The sequence below is a fragment of the Simochromis diagramma genome, unplaced genomic scaffold (assembly GCF_900408965.1).
Source record: "Simochromis diagramma unplaced genomic scaffold, fSimDia1.1 OVJJ01000305.1, whole genome shotgun sequence".
NCBI classification, from domain to species: Eukaryota; Metazoa; Chordata; class Actinopteri; order Cichliformes; family Cichlidae; genus Simochromis; species Simochromis diagramma.
Window position 1 is genome coordinate 1154683 of NW_024387169.1, and position 20839 is coordinate 1175521.

The 20839-nt window shown below is 45.0% G+C and overlaps 1 protein-coding gene across 5 annotated transcripts in view; it reads right to left on the minus strand.

The window, feature by feature from the left end:
* Nucleotides 1-20839, minus strand: part of ralgapa2 (Ral GTPase activating protein catalytic subunit alpha 2) — a 98909-nt gene that overhangs the window by 7090 nt on the left and 70980 nt on the right. For all 5 annotated transcript variants that reach the window (XM_040048966.1, XM_040048969.1, XM_040048967.1 and 2 more), the window contains 2 exons: nucleotides 19223-19350; nucleotides 1277-1398 (listed from right to left, as the gene is read on the minus strand). In XM_040048966.1, coding sequence (XP_039904900.1) covers nucleotides 1277-1398; nucleotides 19223-19350 — 250 coding nt within the window. The remainder of the gene's footprint in view (nucleotides 1-1276; nucleotides 1399-19222; nucleotides 19351-20839) is intronic.

Here is a 20839-nt window from a genome sequence, read left to right on the forward strand (position 1 = left end):
AACCCTTTAACTCTGTTCGCTGGGGCAACAGTCATTTGGGGCTCTTCCAAAATAATCTGCAACAAGAATCTTCCTCCACAGTTTATGATTTCCCATAGCTAAATTCTAATACATGGTTAAATCATCATCCTAAGATTGGAAGCAGACTCGACACGGAAACAGAGTTTCGGGTACCGAATGTTTTTCACCTGAAGGTGGTCAAAACAACCCGCGACTGAAATACTCGTCAGCATCAGCTGCTTTGAGCAATTAAAAATAATTCTCTGATTTTCACTCCTGTTTTTCTATATGCTCCTGCACGCTTGCTCAGCACCGAGGATGGAGGAGGTAAATTTTACACCCCAACCCAGCAGTATGGTAATGTGTCTCACCACCTCCCGCCTGCCTGAATATCACACCTGAACATCTGAAGTCCGACACAGACATAAGACAGGCCAATTCCAACAAAAAAAAAGAAAGAAAAAGTAGACAGTTAATTTTCACATGCCCACATATGGCACAAAAATACAGCATACACGGTAAACCTCGTTCAAAACATAAGCTCTGACAGATTCGATAATGACACGACGTCTGCAGTGTGGTGCTGTGGAGTGCTTTTCTTGTCAAAACAGAACGTGTGTCGAGATCCAATAGAGTGTAAAAGTGCAATCCTGTATTGATTTCAGTGCTGGCGCAGATCGATCGGTGCTGGTACAAGTAGGAAGAACAAGATAAGACACGTTTTCCATTCTATTCATCACAGGCTGATAAGAGTGCTGTGCTGACATCCGAGAGCTGCTGTTTGTTGGTCGGATCTCTTAAGTGTTGGTGAATGAGCTCATGAAGACACACACAAAGACACACACCCTGCAACTGCCATTTAAAAGGCTGCTTATATTCATAGGAAAGTAATTGCATGGAAGGATGCGGTTTGAAAAAAAAAAAAAAAAAAAAAAGAGGAGATGTACAAAGTAGCGTGAGTGGGGCAGGAGGAAGTGGAGAAAGTGTTTGAAGAAGAGCCTGGGCCCGTCGTTTGATATTCATCAGTGAGCGTGGGCTTGGAGTGGAGAGAGAGGGGGGGTGGGAGAGGAAAAAGGTTTGGACAGGTGTGTTTTGAAGGAAGAAGAGAGACTGAAACGCAAGGGGGGGGGGGGGGGGGATGATGAGGAAAAAGGGAAGAAGGCATGGGAGGAAAATACCCAAAGGTAATGAAGCAGGAGTGAGATGGAGAGACAGAAAGACGTGGAGTGGAAAGAATGTGGAAGAGGACAGAATTGCAGTGTGGTTCATTTCTCACCTGTCCCACTCATTGGATATCCAGGGGAGGGGGAGAAAACCTGTGAGGCAAAGTCTTCAAAGGTCATGACCTCTCTATGGTTCTGAACAATGGCCTCCAAGTAGAGTGCCCGCTCCTCATAGCTGGTAAGGTCTTGTTAAGGGAAAGCACACAATGATAAACAGGAGAAAAAGCCTTGGATTCTCATAAGAGTTACATAAAAATATCAATTAATTTTTTGCAGATTTCAACAAACAAAAAATAAAGACAAATAACAGCCACATTTTTCTGCATGCGCCGCACACAAACAGTGCTGTGGGAGTGAGTGGCAGCTTTAGTGGGCAGGGCAGCTCCACCATCAGCAAAACCCAGCCAGAAGCAAAGATGGAACAATCAGCCATGCCACACCAACCCCAAAATGAGAATGCAGTCTCCACAATAATCATAAAGAAAGAAAGAAAGAATACATCACTACTGGCGTGATGCTCGAAAACTCTCCTCTCCTGTCCTCTCCCGCCTCTCATCCCGCTCTTCGCTCTAATAGAACCCCTGCTGCAGGCAGCATGTCTAGGACCACCCTCCCTGATGTGCTGCCTGCCACTTCTCCGTGCCATCAGGGGGAAAATTGGAGCCATTTGAAATTCAGAGTGACAAGCAGTGACTGGGGCCTGGGCAGCCAGCATGCAGGATGGATGGCTGGGTTTGAAATGAGAAAGCTCCAATAAATAAATAAATATATAAACAAATAAGCCCGCAAAAAGGCTGCTGGGTAGGGTGGAAAACATTCTGATGGCCATTATCATATCATTATCACAGATATATCATGTTGTGGAATGGCGGCAAGTGCTGGATGAAATATGGTGTAGTGAACTATTGGAGTAAAAAGGTCTATCTGGAGCCATAATGATCCTAAGTGCTGTGAGGTGTGTGTGTGTGTGTGTGTGTGTGTGTGTGTGTGTGTGTGTGTGTGTGTAGTCTGATTATTCTCAGCTTTCTGTTGTAGTCATGTTTCCTTCACAGACGACACCTGACAAATTGCTTGACAAATGCATACGCTCTCGCACTGAAACACACACGCGGAGCTCTCGCTGCTGAACGCCGATGCCCTCCTCCCCCTCGTCTCATTATGATTGCCAGGGTGGAGTGACACCGGGCCGCTGCTGACGCCAAAGCTGTACCAGGCTGAGCTGAGATAGGCTGGACTGGGCTGAGAGGCTCTAGTCTGGGTTAGATAGATAGGACGAGACAGCTAGTGGGCAGGGGGCCTGCTGTGGGCACATGCCGCCACAGCAGGGGCCAACACAGCCATGACCAATGGCTTTGAAGGGAACCGTAGCAAAGCGGGGATGACGGGCACCTGAGCCGGGACACACCAGAGGGTACGATGGCCAAGCTGCTGCGAGTCAGAAACGGACAGAGGGCAGAATAAGAGACAAGATAACAGGAAGTAAGTTCACTGACGAGCCACGACTTAATGTTTTTTTCCCCCCAACATGCAGGAGATCATTAATAAATAAAATATACATGTTGCTCAAACACAAGAGAAGTTTACTTTGCTAAAAAAATGAAGCAGAAGCTTTACATAACCTCATTTGGACACTTGTCAGGACACAACACTAAGACATCCATTAAATTAAAAGCTCACAAAAGTAAAGAAACGGGAAGATTAAAAATATTAAGTGTATGACCTGCCGACTATATGCTGCACCTAATTGCTTATTCTTTGCCAACACCTCCATTTAGGAAATGCAGAGCAGCATGACTTTAAGCGCGTAAAAGCACTTCGCCGTGAGCTTTGCATCTGTCTTCCTGTCATAGCCAGGCATGCAACGTCACTGTTTTCTGTCACTTGTTTGAAACCGTGCTGGACAAAGAGTGGGTATCCCAGGCTCTGCTGCCATGGTAACTTGGGTCACAGCTCTGTGTGGTGGGTCATATCCAGGGTTTAGTGGATGACCGAGAGAAAGGATGTTTGTTAAAAAAAAAAAAAAAAAAAAGAGCAAAATGTGTCCACATTTGAGGTGGTAAGTGGAGGGCAAAATATAGGAAAAAGACTGATTGAATGAGAAGAAACGAGAGAACTTAGAAGGACGCCGAGAAATGAAAAACAAGGAAGGATGGGGAGAGAGAACCTCAGCACAGCGTGGGTCAACAGAGCCATATGGCTGTCCATTATCAGAGATGCAGATGACTGCAGGCCTGTTATTGAGATTCCTAAAGCAAATATTGACTCCAGCTGGAGCAGACGCTCTCTCTGACTCTGACACACGCCTCTCCTCCACTACTTCCTTCCGCTGCCCTCTATCCAAGTTAGACAAATGGATTATACTGGGTGAGAGACAGAGAGAGAGAAAAAAAAACTTCACAGAATAAAATGAAGGTAGATAGTGCAGAATTATCAAGAGACGAGAGAAAATATGACAGAAGGAGGGGGAGAAAAACAGGTGGTGAGGGAGGGAGACTAATAAAAGGTATTCTGGGGATGAGTAAAAGCGAGAGCCATAATCAGCTCACTTAAGTAAATGTGAGATGCTGTCCGCGGGTAAAAACAAAAAATTGTTGCACAGAAATCAGACCTGATGCACAGTGAGGGGTAATCTTGCCTTCACTCTCATTTTTATGCTGTCTCTAATTACTTAGGCATGGGCACAGCTTGTTCCCCTGCATATGCACAGACGCTGTTACCTCTATGCAGTATAGTAATCAGGGGACACATCCAGAACAATGATGCAAACGCCGTGTCCATGTTATGGACACCAAACCCGCAGACACTGACCTACTTTTAGTGGAAAAATAAGCTCCAGCTACAGTTGGTGAGTTCCTGGTAAATATTCATGTTTGTGAGACCGGGAAAGAGGACGGCAGCTTAGAAAACTTCATACTTTCTGAAAATGTTACCCGTTATGAAAGCCTTCCTGATGAACTGTATCACAGAAGGCTAAACCCCATATCCTGTGCCATAAAAAAAAAAAAAAATCTCATAAAGCGAGGGATGAAATATAAAAAGGAAAATGCAGACAGGTCTACATTTCCACAGATGGAACGCAACTCAAGTCACCCGTGACATAACTGTCATTTACAGCTGAACAGGGAGGTCAAGAAAGACGAGCACGGGTGGGAGGAGAGTTTGCAGAACCACTTTGGGAATTTCCAAGGAACCCCTACGTTCCAAGCGGCTGCATTCTTATTAGGGAGAAGAAAGGAAAACCAATGTAATGTTTATGGAGCGTGGCAAACACTGGGATAGTAACGAGAAAAAAACCCTCCCTGGTTGGAGTTAATGTAAAACAACTTTAGTTAGGAGATGATATCTGGAGACATGGATGTGGTCGTTTTGGAGTTATGAGGGTGGGGTGGAAGTGGATGCTATAGAGAGAAAAGCCTATTAACTCCAACACTTTACACATTTGAGAAATGCTCCTTTTTCATCCTGTCCCCTGGCTGCCCTCTGCTTCTCTGTCATTACAGGTGACGAAGACCTGAACTTATAGCTAGCATGCAGCGAATCAGCGCAGGTGTGAAGCCAGAAACCTGCTACTCATACCTGTGTGAACATATGTGCATGCATATATGGAGCAACATACGTGTGTATGCATATGCATCTATGGGTGTGTGCACATATGTATACATATGCATGCATGCTGTCCAGATGGTGGGGGTAGCTCTGGGGAAATGGTAAGGGTCAAGCATCTTTGTGGATCAAAGCCAAGGTCAGGGCAGCTGCAGCGCCCCATGTTCAAGGTGAATGGAGGCCTCAGATGGCTCTTCATTAGCAGGCTGCTCCATCCCCGCTGGACCCCATCGGCCAACCGTCACCAGCCCTCATCATCATCTCTCCTCTTTTCTCTCTCCATCCATAGGGACCGGTCCTGAACACGCCTGTCCACTGGGATCCATTTTATACTGTGCGTAACCCCACCCAGCACATTCAGCCACATACACACGCTCACACACAGAGGTGTTTGTGCATAAGCAGGCACAACGCTCACGGTAGCACCCACCACCCATGCACTTTGTTCCCCAGAAGAGCCTGAGCTCTAAGCTGACCTCTGAACCTGTGCGTCTCTAGAGAGGAGCATCCTGACCATCCCAATCCGAATCTTTGTGTTCCTATGGCAAAAGTGGTCACACCACACCACTGGCCTCCAACACACACTAAGCATCTTTCAAATACACAAAACCTTTGAACACACAAGCACACGGCCTTCAAGGATCATTATGCATCATGGCTTCAGGAAGTAGTCCTTTAGTAAAAAGGTATCACTGAGGCAAAATAAACAAGCAAATGTTCTGGATTCTAAACGCGTCTTTCACCCTGCATCATTAACAGTAATCAGACAGTAAGGGTCAGAAGACCACAGAGAACCTGTTTGACCACTGGAGGCTGCTAATGTTAGGTCTGCAATTCTGAGAGCATTACAGTACAAGACAAAAAGATAACCTCTGCTTTTGCCTGATGAAGACCAAATAACGGTAGACACCTCGGGGTTAGATGACATAAAAGATAGGAGCAGCTTATGGATTTGAAAATGTGAGGCCAATGCTTATGTCTTAAATCTGGATTCCTTTTAAAGGCCAGCAGGGTTGCAAAAAGAAGTCTAGAAGAAGACTTTGAGCACTTGGACTACATACGCTCCCGATCTTATCAAATGACACCGATTCTGAACATGTTGGTCTCGGAATACTGTTAAACAGACAATATTGCCACTGTGTCAGTGAGCTATAACCTCAGTTTCTCCTCCTCGTCTGGTTTCCAAACAAAAAACAAGAATGAAACTGCCAAAGTGCTCAGCTTGAGGTTTCAAACAGCACTACATACACTGAAGTAAGCCATCATGGCTATGTCCATCTTTTATATACAGTCTAAACAATCATTAGCTGTACTAACCATGTATGGGGATTTCAGCAGCATGACCGGTTCAGACCTGGTGTGACTGAATGCTCCTGCTGAAAGCTTATTTTATTTCTATTAAACCATAAACATCTTTGTAAAAAGGAAACAACATCTGTGTTGTAAATACACGAATCAATAACAGGGACATCTTTAATGGTCTCCTTCAGTGTAGTTAGCTCTGGGGGGTACGGTTGATATCCAGTGTAAACACGTTCCGTCAATTTCTGATTTCTCCCATGTGATCCTGCTCTTAATTTGTGTCACGACATTAAATATCCCTCATTTTTCAGGATAGGATTTTGTTACAATGCTTCATTATATTTCATAGAGTTCAGACACAATACTGAACTCTGCAGTACACATTTAGCTTGTGTTTCTTCACCATCCCTTTTTTAACGTGTTGATGACCAGCTTTGCATTCGTAGAGAGCTACACGGGTTCTTGTCTGTGTCCAGATGACAGTTAGTTGTTTTATTCTTTTCTTTTTTGTCTTCTATTTCCTATTTGAACATTTTATTGTTCTGCTCTCTTTTAAACTGAACTGATTGAGACAGGCACACACAGCTAATCTGCTGATAAGGCAGGGTAGGGGGTCGAGGCCCAGATTAGGCAAAGCAGCATTATAAGGGTCTTAAGACACCCCATACTGACATTTCACTGCTTAAGCTCCATTTCTATCCACTTCTAAGTGACAGAAGTTGGATGATATGAGCAGGGCGGGCGACTTCCTCCTCTCCTTTTGTCAAAGGTGCCTTAATCGGGTTTCAAACAGCGCTCCTCCGGAAGCTTGAATTGTCGTCATCTAATAAGGAAGTTTTCGCAACAGAAAGAGAGACAAAAAAGACGAGTGTGCCAAGAAATAGTGGATAAACTTAAATTATTCCAGACATCAGAACTTTGAGATTTAGTCTCTCTGTGCCAATGAAAAACAACAACTCTCCAACCATGACATGACCCTGACATATGACACTTCACTGATTTTATGAATCCAGGGTTTCACCTAAAAAACACAAAAACAAAAAGGGGAAATAATCAAATACCTATTCAAAAATATTTTTGCCATGCGTGCGGACAAACCTACTGCTTAAGTCTCCACAGCAGCAGCCAAGGTTAATCCTGTTTGTAGAAGCACTGGTGGCAAAAAGGGGCTCTTGTAGTGAAGAGGGACAGTTTAGAGATGAGGTGAAGGGTGCCTCTAGGTGCTTGACCCCCCTCCTCTCTTAGCCCCACATCTGCCCATTAACCTGGACCAATCAGCTTGACCTTGGTGAAGAGAGGAGCTGAGGAGTAGCTCACAGTGCCATTGACTCCCAGCAGTCACATAATTGGGCTGTTAAGAGGAAAAGGATGTTGGGGGGGGGGGGGGGGGGGTTCTGGGTGCAAACAGTATAAAAAAAAAGCAGATGTGGCCGTCATGCTTTTCATTCAAAGACACAGTAAACCACCTCCTCGTATCAAATGCACACTCACAGCAACATCACTGGATAGCACGCGGATAGGGTCCAATCCTGTGGATTAATTAGAAGGTTTAGTCCCTGCTTTGGTGGCGAGCTAAGAGGAAATGATGACTGCTATCAAAAGCGGACAATAAGACTCACTTTGATACAAGCTGTTGACACCAAATGCAGTAATGAATACAAGCCGGAGCAACATGAACAGGTTCAAATCATGAAGGAATTACAGTGCCATCTCCAGGAGGCATTGATATAGACAAACTGATTACTGCATATGGACAACCTGTCACTTGATACAGAAGAGGACACAAGAGGCAGAAAGGCAGGGGCACAGGGCAAACTACTGGTTGAACATCACAAATAAGGGCTATGACTATGGAGAAAGAAGAAGGTGACAAGGGGGGAAAAAGGGAGGAGGAAAGATGGTAAAGAGGAAGGCAAGAAAGAGAGATAAAGGCGAGCAGGTGTTGATTGGAGAGAGGCCTGGCGTTGAGTGCCAGCGGTACCTGTTGTCACAGCGAGGGCTGAGGTGTGAAGCTCGTCTCAGCAGAGGCCCTCAGAGGTGTGAGGTGATTATGGGAAAACGGGGAGGAAGACAGAGACATTTAGATGGAAAGACACAGGGAGAAAAGGGGACAGAGAGAGTGAATGTGCCACTAAGGCTGGCTGCAGGAATAATGGCAGCATGGGAAGGAACAACAGATTGAGGTGGATAAAGTGAAAATGTGTATGGTATAGCATATATGTGTGTCCATCTCCCACTTTATATATCAGCTACTCAAACCCTGGTGTCTCATTAAACAGCTGTGGCTGCAGAAAACGTCTGAATGTGTCACAGATGCGTTATTATGCTGTTTGTGGGTCCACTTTCTGGGTGAGTGTGGACTTGCAAAACATAAGAAGCTCAAGAGGAATAGCTGGTTTCAGAGAGTTTTAACAAGTAGCCCAATTAGTGGGTCCAAGAAATTGGAACTCGGAGGCCCCAGAGGAGTCAGGTCAAACAGTAAGCCAAGGTTAATGACACCTCCTGAGGGGCACGTTTCCCACAGCGAGAGCTTTCTAAGCTCCAACCTCCACACCTCTCTACCGTCCATCTGGCATTCGGACAGCAGGGTGGGGAGTTATGGCTGTGACATCACTCCTAACCTGTGACATCATCACTGCCCGTCAGTGATTTCACACGGGTTCGCCAAAGCTGCAGACAAAATCAGATGTCTGCTAGCTGGCATGACTGGGTTATTTACAAGCTGACTGGAGGAAGCAGACACCCATTTTCTCAAGTCTCCGGCAACCCACCGTTCCTCTGGGGGCCACTAAAAATCGATTTCCGCTGCAAAACAAATCATAAGAGCAGCACCTACACTAAGGTCAATGTTGACCCCTAAACTATGTTCGAACTGACTGATTGCCAGGGTTTCACAGAATATAAATGGCAGCGCAACAAGTCATCCTCACACACCAGAGACGCGGGTTAGCTCCAAGATACCTGGTGACATCATAATTTGTTGGCACATGGTTTGTTTAACATGACTGCCATCAAAGCCTGCTAGCCTTGTGTATTCAGATGAGCCGAGTCTGTAACCAATCTCTTTTTCAAAGGACTCTGGCCTGCATTGATGAGTCCTAACACAGCAGCCTTAGATGTGAAGCACAAAGGATCGACATGATTAATCAAACACAGACCCATTATAGCCAGACAGTCACACAGGCCTCCACTGTGTATTAACAGAAAGTCATAATAAGATGAGCTACAAAAGGCTGATAGGGATGAAGATTAACAGATACAGCTCTGTGAGTGGCTGGGTGAGAGTTTTCGTGGAAGGTCTCCTTTGTTAGCAACGATGGCCAGAGTGTCACAAATGTCTGCACCCTCTGGAAATGTTATTAGGTCAGGACAAAGGTGGGCATCCTGTGAGCTATCTGAGGTGAATATCTGTCATATTTTCCCCTCAGTTCCTGAAATTGTTCAAGAGAGAGAGGAAGCAAAAAGCATCTATCTGATCTCAATTTGAACTTTTAATAAAAAGTCAAAGATTAAACAGGGAAGGGCATGCTGAAATCCATATGAGGGCTTTAGCCTCTTCTCTCTTCCAACTTCCATGATGAAATTTGTAGCACGATGATTATCACGCTCACACGGTTTCTGCCCACCTGTACACACACCTCAAAGCACAGCAGTAATCAAAGTACCCTGATGTTCTATAATCTATTTGACACATCTGCAAAACCAACCTGACACTTAAATTGTCAGAGAAATGTGCCAACGCCGGGTCATGCCAAATGACTCTGATTTTCACCCTGCGATCGCACAGCTCAGACAAGCACTGATGAAATATTAAAACAAAATGAACAGAGGCTTCTGCAATTTTAATGATGCTTGCGGTATGTGCGTCAGACGCGTGATGCATTAATGCCAAGCATCCCTTTCTGCCTCCCGGCCGAGGCATCCTACACATAAAGTCTCTTGCTCCTCCATTGCCCCCTCTGTGAAAGGTTCATTGGTCCAATTAGGCTGCCTGGCCTCATGCAAAATGCCTGGCATTTAGGGAGAATGCTAATGATTAGCACTAGGTTACATATGACCACATCTGCGGTAAAAGCACTGGCAGAACAGGTTCATTACTGTGACTAGGGGCATAGTTTAATCAATGCCACCGCTGCTAGAATGAGTTATGAAATCTGAACTGTCGGGCCAATTATTAAAGAAAGAAAATACTAAACGGTCAAGTACATGATGCACATACTTTTTGATGCATGATAACTAAAGTCTGTCAAGTTTGTGCCAGTTAATCTCATGGACATGAAACATTTTTCTATCCCATCACAATCTGAAAAGCAACTTTGTAGTTGTGCACATTTACAGTAAATATCCTGATTCTGTAATGTGCAAGGACATAACCTGGAATGGTGGATAACCTCAGGAGGAGGACAGCGAAGGAAGAATTATAGATGTACGCACTTAAAAAGAAAGTCGCACACAAAACCTTAGGAAAAAAGAAAATAGACTTCTATGATGGCAACAGCTTTTTCCTAATCCTCGCCCCTGGGCTATATTGTGCAGTCAAGCAGGCTATTACATGGCAACAATTAGGGGGGCTGGAGCCCAACACCTGGTCGTCTCCTATTCTGGTCCTTCAGTGGCAGCTGACTGTACAGTCTCACAGCCAGGTGGCTCTCCTTCAATGACATTAGCTAGTCACTCCAGGGTTAATCAGGAGCCTGCCATCATCCAGTGGGCATGCACAGAGCTCCATTCACAGTGGAAGCTTTTATAGGGAAAAGGGACGATGGAGACAATGTTGGTATAAAAACTTGTTCAACTGAAGATCTCTGGCAGAGACCGCACATAATCAAAACGAACTCGGGGGTGGCGTTCGTGCCCCTTGGATTCACGGCGCAAGTTCAGAGCTGCGTCTTGATTGGCTGAAGTGGAGTTTGCAGTACGTCCACTGTGCATCCTGCAGATTATAATGGACCTTTTCATGGGTGGACAAAAACAGATGGAGGAGCGGGAAGTGCTATACATCCACACAGACGGGTGATGATGTGGGGGGAGGGAAACTGGATTTTGTCAGAGTCGGCAGATACAAAAACAAGTGGGTGTAGCTAGAGCAGTGTGGGCTATATCTGCCTGCACAAAGCCCCCTGGCTTGGAGATCTGAGGGTAAATAACACTCATTAGAATATGAAAAGCTATAGATTTGTACCCAAATCAGCTAGAGTCTCATCAATAGTAATTAGAAGATATACATAACTAATGAAGATGTGTACGCTACATTAAACAAAAAGGTACCAAGTGCTGCTGTGTATTTAAACACAGAATTAGGTAAGTGGATGGTTGAACACAAAACAAGAGCAAACAGGAAAATGATGAAAAAAAAGCAATGCTAACCATGCACAGTAGGAATGGTGCTTTAAAGTTATACGGTATTTTTAAAGGAGATCCCACCACCCAAAAGGTGTTCCGCGTGCTTTTACAACCAACAAAACCTTCTTTCTGTTCGACATCAAACTCTATTACAGCCTGTTGCAGTGGAGACGCAAAGGAAGATTTGGCCAATATTTCTTACCGCTTCCCTTTCAGCCACAGCCACCACTTGACAATGAAATACAGACTATCGGTATTAACACATCAAAGGCTGCTCCTCTAAGAAGAAGCAGACAATGCACAGTGATGCACACTTAAATGTTTTGTTTTTGTTATTGCTTTGTTTCCCTTGCCTGTCTGTCAATGCAGAACATTCCATTTAGTGCAAAAATGCAAATGCTGCAAGGCACAAGGACATCCTCTGAAAGAGAATAATGGCCACAGGCCAGCGGAAGAGCACACACTGCCTTTGAACCATTTAAAGAGGCATTAATGTGCAACTTATAAATAATCAAGCAATTCCTTCTTAAAACAGCCAATTAAGTCTGCAACATTAAAAGCAATGCAGCCTTATGGGAAAAAAAAAAAAGAGCAATTCTGGTGTCTGAACAAAAAAAGGGAACTGAAAAATTAATGGCCATTTAGGGACAAAGGCCGCCAATAATGTCACAAGGTATCTTCACAAGAGTCTCCAAAACCCCCGTGCCAGATCAGAGAACGAGAGATTCCAGTGGAGAATGATGAGTGACATTTTGCTGACATTTCCCAGCAGCGTTCGATGCGTGGCTGTCTCAAGACGGTGTCAGAAATATCTATGGCTATGCTGAATGTGACACAGACGTTAAGGGATGCAGGTTCTTTCAGGGGACGGCCTCAGCTCTGGGGCCGGTGATGAGGAGCCTGGACCCAGGGAGATTGAATGGTAATCACTGGAGCACAGATAATAGATGATTGAAGGCTCTTTCTACGCCGCTGTTGGATTTCAATATCAGAGAGGCCCTAGAATTGGGATTCTTATCAGGGGCGGTGTGTCAAACAAAGGAGAGCTGAGCGTGAAAGATGGGGTCCAACTCAGGCACACGACCATGCCGATTAGCACAAGGATAAAAAAGGCCGCACAAACAAAAGAGGGCAGCTTTAGCTGGACAAAAGGCTGTTCACTGCCTTGTAGCAAGAGACATGGAAGGAAGAAGGGACGTAAATGAAAAAAGAGAGACTACTTGGTGGTAAAATGAGGACAGGACAAGAGTTTTGCTGAGATGGTTGGAAGATGAATAGTGACAGAGCCAACTGTTAAAGAGTGTTCCAGATTCCCGGCTTCTGAAGACGAATAATGGACCAGCAGGGATGAAATGCAACGCACCCCGCCGCAACCGATTCATACACACCCAAACAAACACACACGCACACAGACTGACACGGTGGCACGAGGCTTCACATCTCTGCCAAGTCCATCACAAAAAACAAAACAAAAAACAACAAAATTATTCCCATTTATCCCCAGATTCCAAGCACTAAAGCTTGCCAGGAAAGCTCATTAACCCTCCCTTCAAGAACCCTGAAACAAAAGAGGGGGGGAACAAAACATAACTAATCAATGAGAACGCACCCATTGAGAGTGGGTGGGTGGGTTGAGTGGGGGTGGGTTGAGGGGAGGGGGTGGGAGCAAGAACACGCATCCATTTGGATAACCTGAGAGGACTAACAGCTTTTGCTTTAGTGTTGCACTGCCTGGCTGTGGGGTGGAAAAAGAAAGTTCATTAATTAAACAGGGCTAGGGGTAACAGATGGAGTGGCTAGCTGGATGCTAATCACATAAAGCAGACACAGGTTTTTACACCCGAGCTAGCAGCGCCACACATCAATCACAATGAACATGTCTCAGTGCAGCCCGTAATAGGTCCAATCATGCGACCGGGGTCACAGCATCCTGACTACGCATCCTGCGCGTTATTAGTGAGATGGTGATTGCATCAATGTTTCTATGCCTGATATTTTGTGAGAATATTTGCGCTTCTTTTTGGCTCGGGGGACCATTCCCTTACATATAGTAGCCTATTTGAGATGAGGACTTTAGTCCTACATGATCAAGCATATGCAAACTATAATAAGAGTGAGGAGGACCATGTTATCCTCTTTGATGGTTCAATCTGTGGGAATTTGTGCTATTAAGCACATTAGGACAACTGGGAGGCTTTTCTCTAGAAGCACACAGTAGTAGAAAGATATTTTAAAATGAAGACAAAGAAATAGACTTCAAATCATTTTCCAGTTATCTAATAGTCAAATCATTTCAAATACAGAGTTTTCTTGCATTTTTACCATCTGACATTCAGAATGTGGCACTTTTTATACACCACACAAGGAAAAATCCCTTTTACTGGAATTCAAATCTATTGACCAGAAAATAATACTAATTTAGTCCAAAGAGCTGCCAAAAAGTACACAGAATCCTTCACACAACTGTAATGGTCTTTTTGGCATTCCTAACCCATTCCACAACGCCGAGATGGAGAAGAGACAGGGAAGGTGATCCCGCATAAAACCGGCTCTCACTTTGCCGCTAACAAACAGACAGATGTCAGACACGAACGCATAACAGACGGAGGGGGGAGGAGGGCATGAGGGTGGGGGTTCAAGTTTAAAAATACACAGAGCGTGACATTCTTTGGGTTACACTAGGCTACGCAGTTTTCCACCACTGATACCTGAAAACACCACGGCTTTTTATTTGATAAACACTGCGCAAAAAAGTAAATAAATGAAAGCAACTGAAAAGATCCTGATAAGAAATAGACGACTTTTATACATGGTAATTAAATAGCAATCAAAATGTGGAAAAATATCAGTGAGACCAGCAAGACGTCACAAAGGTTGCAGGGAGAGACAAAGATGAACAAATGCAGGACACCAAGCGTGATGATTTTAAAGCCCTGAAGCACAAGAGTGCAAAGCTGGCTGTATATACAAACACAAACTGATATACACCAACAGGCAGTTCTGACACCAGCAGTGTGTGTACGCTCTGACAGGCGGGGCTCTGGGGCCCTGCTGTTGGCTGTCTGGTTCCATGCCTGCTCTACCTGTGTTTAAAAGGGGGCGGCCCCCATGAAGCTCAGACCCCAGAGTGTAGGCTGTGCTAGGCCCCCAGGGCTTTCAGGGTGTGGGTGCCGCACAGTGTACGCCTTTTGTTACAGGCTGGGTGGCAAGAGGAGGAGGAACTAATGTGTGTTTGGGGGGGGGGGCAGGAAAAAAAATGAGTAATGCTATGAGTCATTCTGCATTAGCAGCAGGGAGAGGGAGATGGGGAGGGGGAGTAGATGAGAGGGGGTGAAGAGAGAGAATACTTTTGCATGTTGTATGAAGCTAGACGCCATATGCCATCCGAGCTGGGCTGCCTCCTGAGTCAGGGCTCTCTGTTTGACAGGCCTGTGCTTGCCCCCTCCAAACCCCCCAAAGCTACACCCCTTCTTCCCCAACCAACACCCTCCTCCTCCTCTAGGCCTTCTCGGCTCCAGCAATGGGCTTGGCAATTGCTTTGGTCGTGCATGGACTGCGCTCTGTTCATGTGTGTGTGTTTATTAGGAGGGGGGTACTCAGTGATCTGAACACATCGGACATTGTCGTGAGTCCCGGCAGGAACAGCTGGTCAGCTGGAGAGAGGAGTGGGAGGGAGCAGGGATAAGAAGGGGGAAGAGATGGGAGGCAGTGCGCTACACTGATAATGGGATTAGGTTAAAACATTCAGTTGGGGAGAGCCCCCTCCTCTCTTTGCAGCCCCCTGAAATAATGTGTAAACTCTCAACCACCCTATCAAAGCCAATGCCAGCCTCCGCCCAAACTTAGCCCTGCCAACTCCAAGCAGGGACACTTTAAGTCCAAACTAGCCCCTCACCCAACTCCAGCTACCTACTCATCCAACAGCAGCCAACCGCCTCCGACTAAACGGTTCGCATCCAGTAATAACAATATGCTGACAATCACTTATCATAAATCATGCAACAAGTCAAGCTGTCCAACTCCCGCTGCAAAAGTTACTGCAGATTACAAATTACTTTTAGTTGGTCAGCCCCGCTTCCAGTGAACAGGAAGTTGGCTATACTCACATCAGCTCAGACCATTACATGAAACCAGCTTATAATGACTAGCTTGGCGTCTCACTGTGCCCAGTCAAGCACTGTGCTCCATAGTGATATAGACTGCTGAGTATTATCCATGAGTCTGCCAACAGTTATGGCACAACAGCTGGCAAATTAGACCTATCAACGATGCTAAATAATTCATGGGAGACAACACTAACATGGCAGATCCTATTCATGACACCCTATCATGCATACAGGCGCACTTTCATCTCCGCTAGGTGAAGAATCTTACAGTATACAAAAGAACATGCTGTCGTGAGACAAAGACGCGATGAGACCGGGACAATAACTTGCTCAGAAGGGGTGTGAGAATGTGCCCCGGTCAATGCGGCGACTGTACTAATTATGACGGCGTGTGGGGATGCAGAAACGGCACACAAAAGCAGTGCATGCAGAATATCATATCCATTGTGTTTTCAGCATACAGCCGTTGCAAAGATGTACATCTTGTTTCCAGCAGTGGAGCTGGGGGACTGCAGATATGCTCACATGAGCCTGTGAGGGAACATGACAGAGTTAAGCAGCTTTTTGGGTTCCACTGAAAGGATCAAGCCTTCCTCTCTTCCTGCTGCTGCACACACACACACACACACACACACACACACACACACACACACACACACACACACACGCTACCTAAAAGCCTGGCTCGCATGACTGGCGATGGGCAGAAACAGATTATGGTTATTGATCGCTGCCTGGAGATGGATCTGTGTGTGTGTTTACTTGTGTGTCAGAGCAAAGGATGGGGACTAAGGGCAGTGTGCAAAAGCTATTGATTCTGTCCAGTAGGAAGGCTATGCCTCTGAATCAAGGTCAGTTTTGCATTGTCTCACCTATTAGTAACTTGCCATCACCCCACACACAGACACACAGACACACACACACACTTCACCTTTAACAATACCCCATCACAAAGAGTGATGGACGGCACATCAAACTCAAGTGCTTGTTGAAGAGTGAAATGAATCCCACCTTCTGGATGACGACATTATTCTATACTGATAGTATGAAGGATCTTTCTCATACAGTAAATGGCAGCAGGCAGTGCAGTGGCAGGTTTGGTCCACGTGTCACTAACAAACTAATAGCTGTTTTTGGTTTTAAGCTTCTTACATTTGCAACGGAGGGCCCGATTAACATCCATGTTTCAGAGAAGTCTGTAAAAACAAATGTGGTTACATTTAATTCAAAGTTGTTTTTGATTGAACATTTTGTGGTCTCAAGTATTCAAAATGCAGCCGCGAATGGCCAACAATACACTTAGAACACAAAGCCAGAGCAGCTGCATTTCCTATCAGCCATATAAATAATAAATGATACATTATGAGTTGTCTGTGAGAGTCTTGTGATATGTTGCCTATGAGGCCAAGGTTGTGTCCTGGCAGAAGAAAATGACACAAATCGCAAATGACACCGATGGCTGTACGTGACACGAGAAGGCATATGCAACTGCACAGATTTGACAAAATCATGTGGGCAGAAAAAGGACGAGAGAGCAAAGCCATATGAGAAAAACAGAAAGCTGTCAAGAGGTAGTGTCCTTTTGAAAAACACTCCTGTAGCCCATCTGTGTGTATTTTCAGAAAATGTTGCTGGTGGTCATTTTTCAATATCAAATCCTATTAGCTCGAGAGATTCTGTGAGCGTTGCAGCAGACTGCTGGAGTCCTCTAGATCCCTGTGACGGAGCGAGAGAGGGGGCTGCAGAGCCATACTGGCCTTTTATCTGGACACACAGGGGTTATATAGCTTCTCTTTGAAGAAATATTCAACTAATTACCTTGGAGAGTGGCCTCACAGGCAGAGAGCAGGCTGTGAATTGTAAAGGCATTGTGAAGGGGTAAACTAAGGATGAGGATTTTCATCAAAAAAAAGAGTTTCAGGTCATTGTTCCAACCTGTGAAAGATAAAGGGCTGCAATATCCTGAGAAGATGGAAGAACTGAAACGACCGGAGAGGGAAAAATGCAAAAGGCTGGAGTGGCGTAACAGTAAAAGCAATGTTGAAATCAAAGCATCTGAAAGAGCAACTCCACCTGGCTACCAACGCACTGTTTCTTTTACGATCAGAACTACTGCGGGACGTTGCACCAGTGCGCTCTGACGTTCTTTTAAAATATCAAATCTCAAGTTATCACTTTTCATACAGCACCAAACATTCATTAGCTTAAAGTTTTGCCTCTGTGCTCACGAGCTCTCTGGCTAGGCAGACATGCAGATACTCATTTTGGCCGTGCGCTCCGCCTGGCACTTTCATTCATGGTGGTGGAGTGTGCGAGGCCTGGCAGCCGATCGGTGCCAGAACTCCAGAGGCAGCGCTTATCTCCTCTCATAGATCATGCCTTTGTGCTGAACTGATTCTGTGCTAAGGAATGCCAGGTGAGGCTTTAGTGTCCCAGTACGGCCCTCTTACTGCAGCAGCACCACCCCCCTTTAAAAAAAACACAAAAAACAAAAAACCCTTCGGTTTCCCCAGTCCCTCAGGCTTCCAGAGCCAGGCAGGCCTGTGGACGGCCCCCTCTGGCACTGAGAATCACACTGGGCTAATTCACTTGGCGTCGGGTAACAGACATCTGTCACTCAGGATACCCCCGGGGACTTTCAGACAAGGCCCGATATTGGGGTGGGGGGGCCAAGCTATGTGATGCACTGTGAAATGCATACAGACACACACATACTTGCACACACCCTACACTGTGAGCGGTGCAGCACGATGACAGACCAAAAGCCCTTTGTGAGTAATAGTCACACAGAGTCTGAAAACAAGTTTTGAAATTATGCATACATCCTCAATCCAAATAAAACCTCCTTGGGAGAGGTTTCTATAGCAACTGCCAGAGGGGCAGTGTGGTTCTGGTGAGGCGGTGGCGCACACGCTGTCCGAGTAGGAGCGGGACGTTAAGGGAGATCAGGTTTCCCCCCCCAGGGGCCATCCCAACTCTGCCCCCCCCCCCCCCCCCCATCTCACCCTCCCACCCCCCCCTCGACTCTGTGCTGCTGGTATTCACATGCTAATTCATCTCCACTGGTAATTACACTCTCTTTAAACCAACTGACAACTACAGCTGGAGTCAGGCTCTTAACGGCACACAGTTGGATGGATGGGTGTAGGGATGAGAGCAGTGTGTGAGTGTATGCACTTGTATACATTTGTTGATGGGGCTTTTATTTTGGTTCTTCTCGTCCGCCATAAAACGGTAGTGATAGATGATGACACATTATCTGTTCTCTTACCCAAAACAGCCCCGCAACCTCCCGTGTTGCTCCAGGCTGTGAAACAGCCTCGGCCTAATAGTTGTATGTAAATCAGGTAGCTCATAAAGATCAGTGTCTGCACTCAGCTGTGTACTTTGGCTAACATGGAAAGCACACCACATGTTCCAGTGAATCCACTCCAATGTGGTGGCTTGTCATGTTGGAAATTTAATCTCAGTGATGTTTTATTTACATCTAATTGAAATATTTCAAAATCGTTGCTAATAAACTTAGCAGTCTGAGCTCTCTGAGTAACCACTGCCTCATCTTTTAAAAGTGTCGCACTCATCTGAGGAGCTGTACCTGTGTGAGAGAGGAAATAAAGCAGAAGCCTTGAGGAAAAAAAAGGATACAAGCTCTGGTAGAGAGTCAGCCGGGACTTGACAGCTCTGCTGGCATTGATACAGGTAGCCCGTACTAAACTTGGCAGCAGCATTCCAGTGACGATAGCGCCATTAAACAGAGGGCCAAAGAAGGGAACCTGAGGAAGTCAAGAAAGAAACAAAGAAATTAGACAAGTCGATAATAAAACTCAAATTTTAGTGCGGATCCTGATTTTGCATGTGCAAGTACTTAAGAGACACATTTTTTGTTTAAAAACAAAACAAAAAAACCCTCCTCCTCCATCTGTTTAGGGGAAGGGTTCAAGTTGAAATTGGATTTTGCCTAACTCTGCATGACAACCACACATATCTTATGCGAATCAATGTTAGGTAAATGAAATTAAAATGACAATCAATACTATACAATGCCCTCATATTGAGCTATTTAATACAAAGGGGCAGAATGAATTTCAAGAATAGCGTGTGTGTGTGTGTGTGTACGCGTCTGTTCATGCATATTGGAAGGGGGCCCTTAATCACTGAAGCTCAATAGTCACTGACCTGGAAGTTGACGTGAACGTCAAAGTCTTTCCAAAGGCCCTGCTGTCCTCAACTTGGCACTCGACCAGCCAAATTAAACAACAAAATAATGTATAACACCAGTGATACAGAATAATTAGCTAAATCGTGTGATGGAAACCTGAAGTTATACTATAAATACTCCAGTATCAGACATCTGAGTAGATGGTTTTACATGTTTTTTAATTTAGAGGAACTCTCCGATAAAAATGTTTATTTTTTCACGATTGGGCTCGGCACCGCAGCGGCAGCTCTTCTTCTGACCTTCACCCAATGATAAAGGCTTCCTGTGGCAGAAACTCTTTTTTTAAAATTATGATCTTTAGTTTTTCAGCTTCATTCCAATTCCTCTTTGTGCAGCTCCCCGACAGAAAAACTGAAATAAAAGCTTCCTGCACAAAGGGTTAGTGTTTTCAGAGGTTATCTGGAATAGGCCCTCCATGAACATGAGTGGGCCTGGAGTAGCACTGAGGAAAACATATGGATGGAAGTCGACTAGTGTATGACTCATGAATGATAAAAGCAGTTTTGTGGGTTTTCTTAACAGCAATTGAGAGTTCCAGGAAAACGATTTAAATTTCTTTTTGATAACTAATGTGCTCTCAGCAGTGAATAAAGTTTTGCATCTAGTGAACTGCTGCGTTGAATTTTGACATTTAACAAAGTCAAAACGTGGAGCTTTCAGTGACGAGGATGGCCTCGCTAGTTTTCTGTTTACACGGACAAAACCAGAACTCCATTAGAGCAATGACTATGATGCAAACAGAGACGGCAATAAATTGGCACTATGATCATTCACAATGGAAAACAATGAATGAAACAAATACAGTCTGAATGAATTTCCCCTCCTTCTATGACTGTTATAAAAAACAATGGAAGAATAAGAACATAACGTGTTTCTTCAGGTTAGGCTTAAACTACAACATCATTTTACATGATCCATTTCCCGATTATCTCTCTCAAGATAACTTACTGGAAAGAAAAGAAAAATACTGCTTTATGAATTTTGCACTATGCATTTTTATAATGTGTGGATATATCTGAACATCTGAATCCAGTCATCCTGGA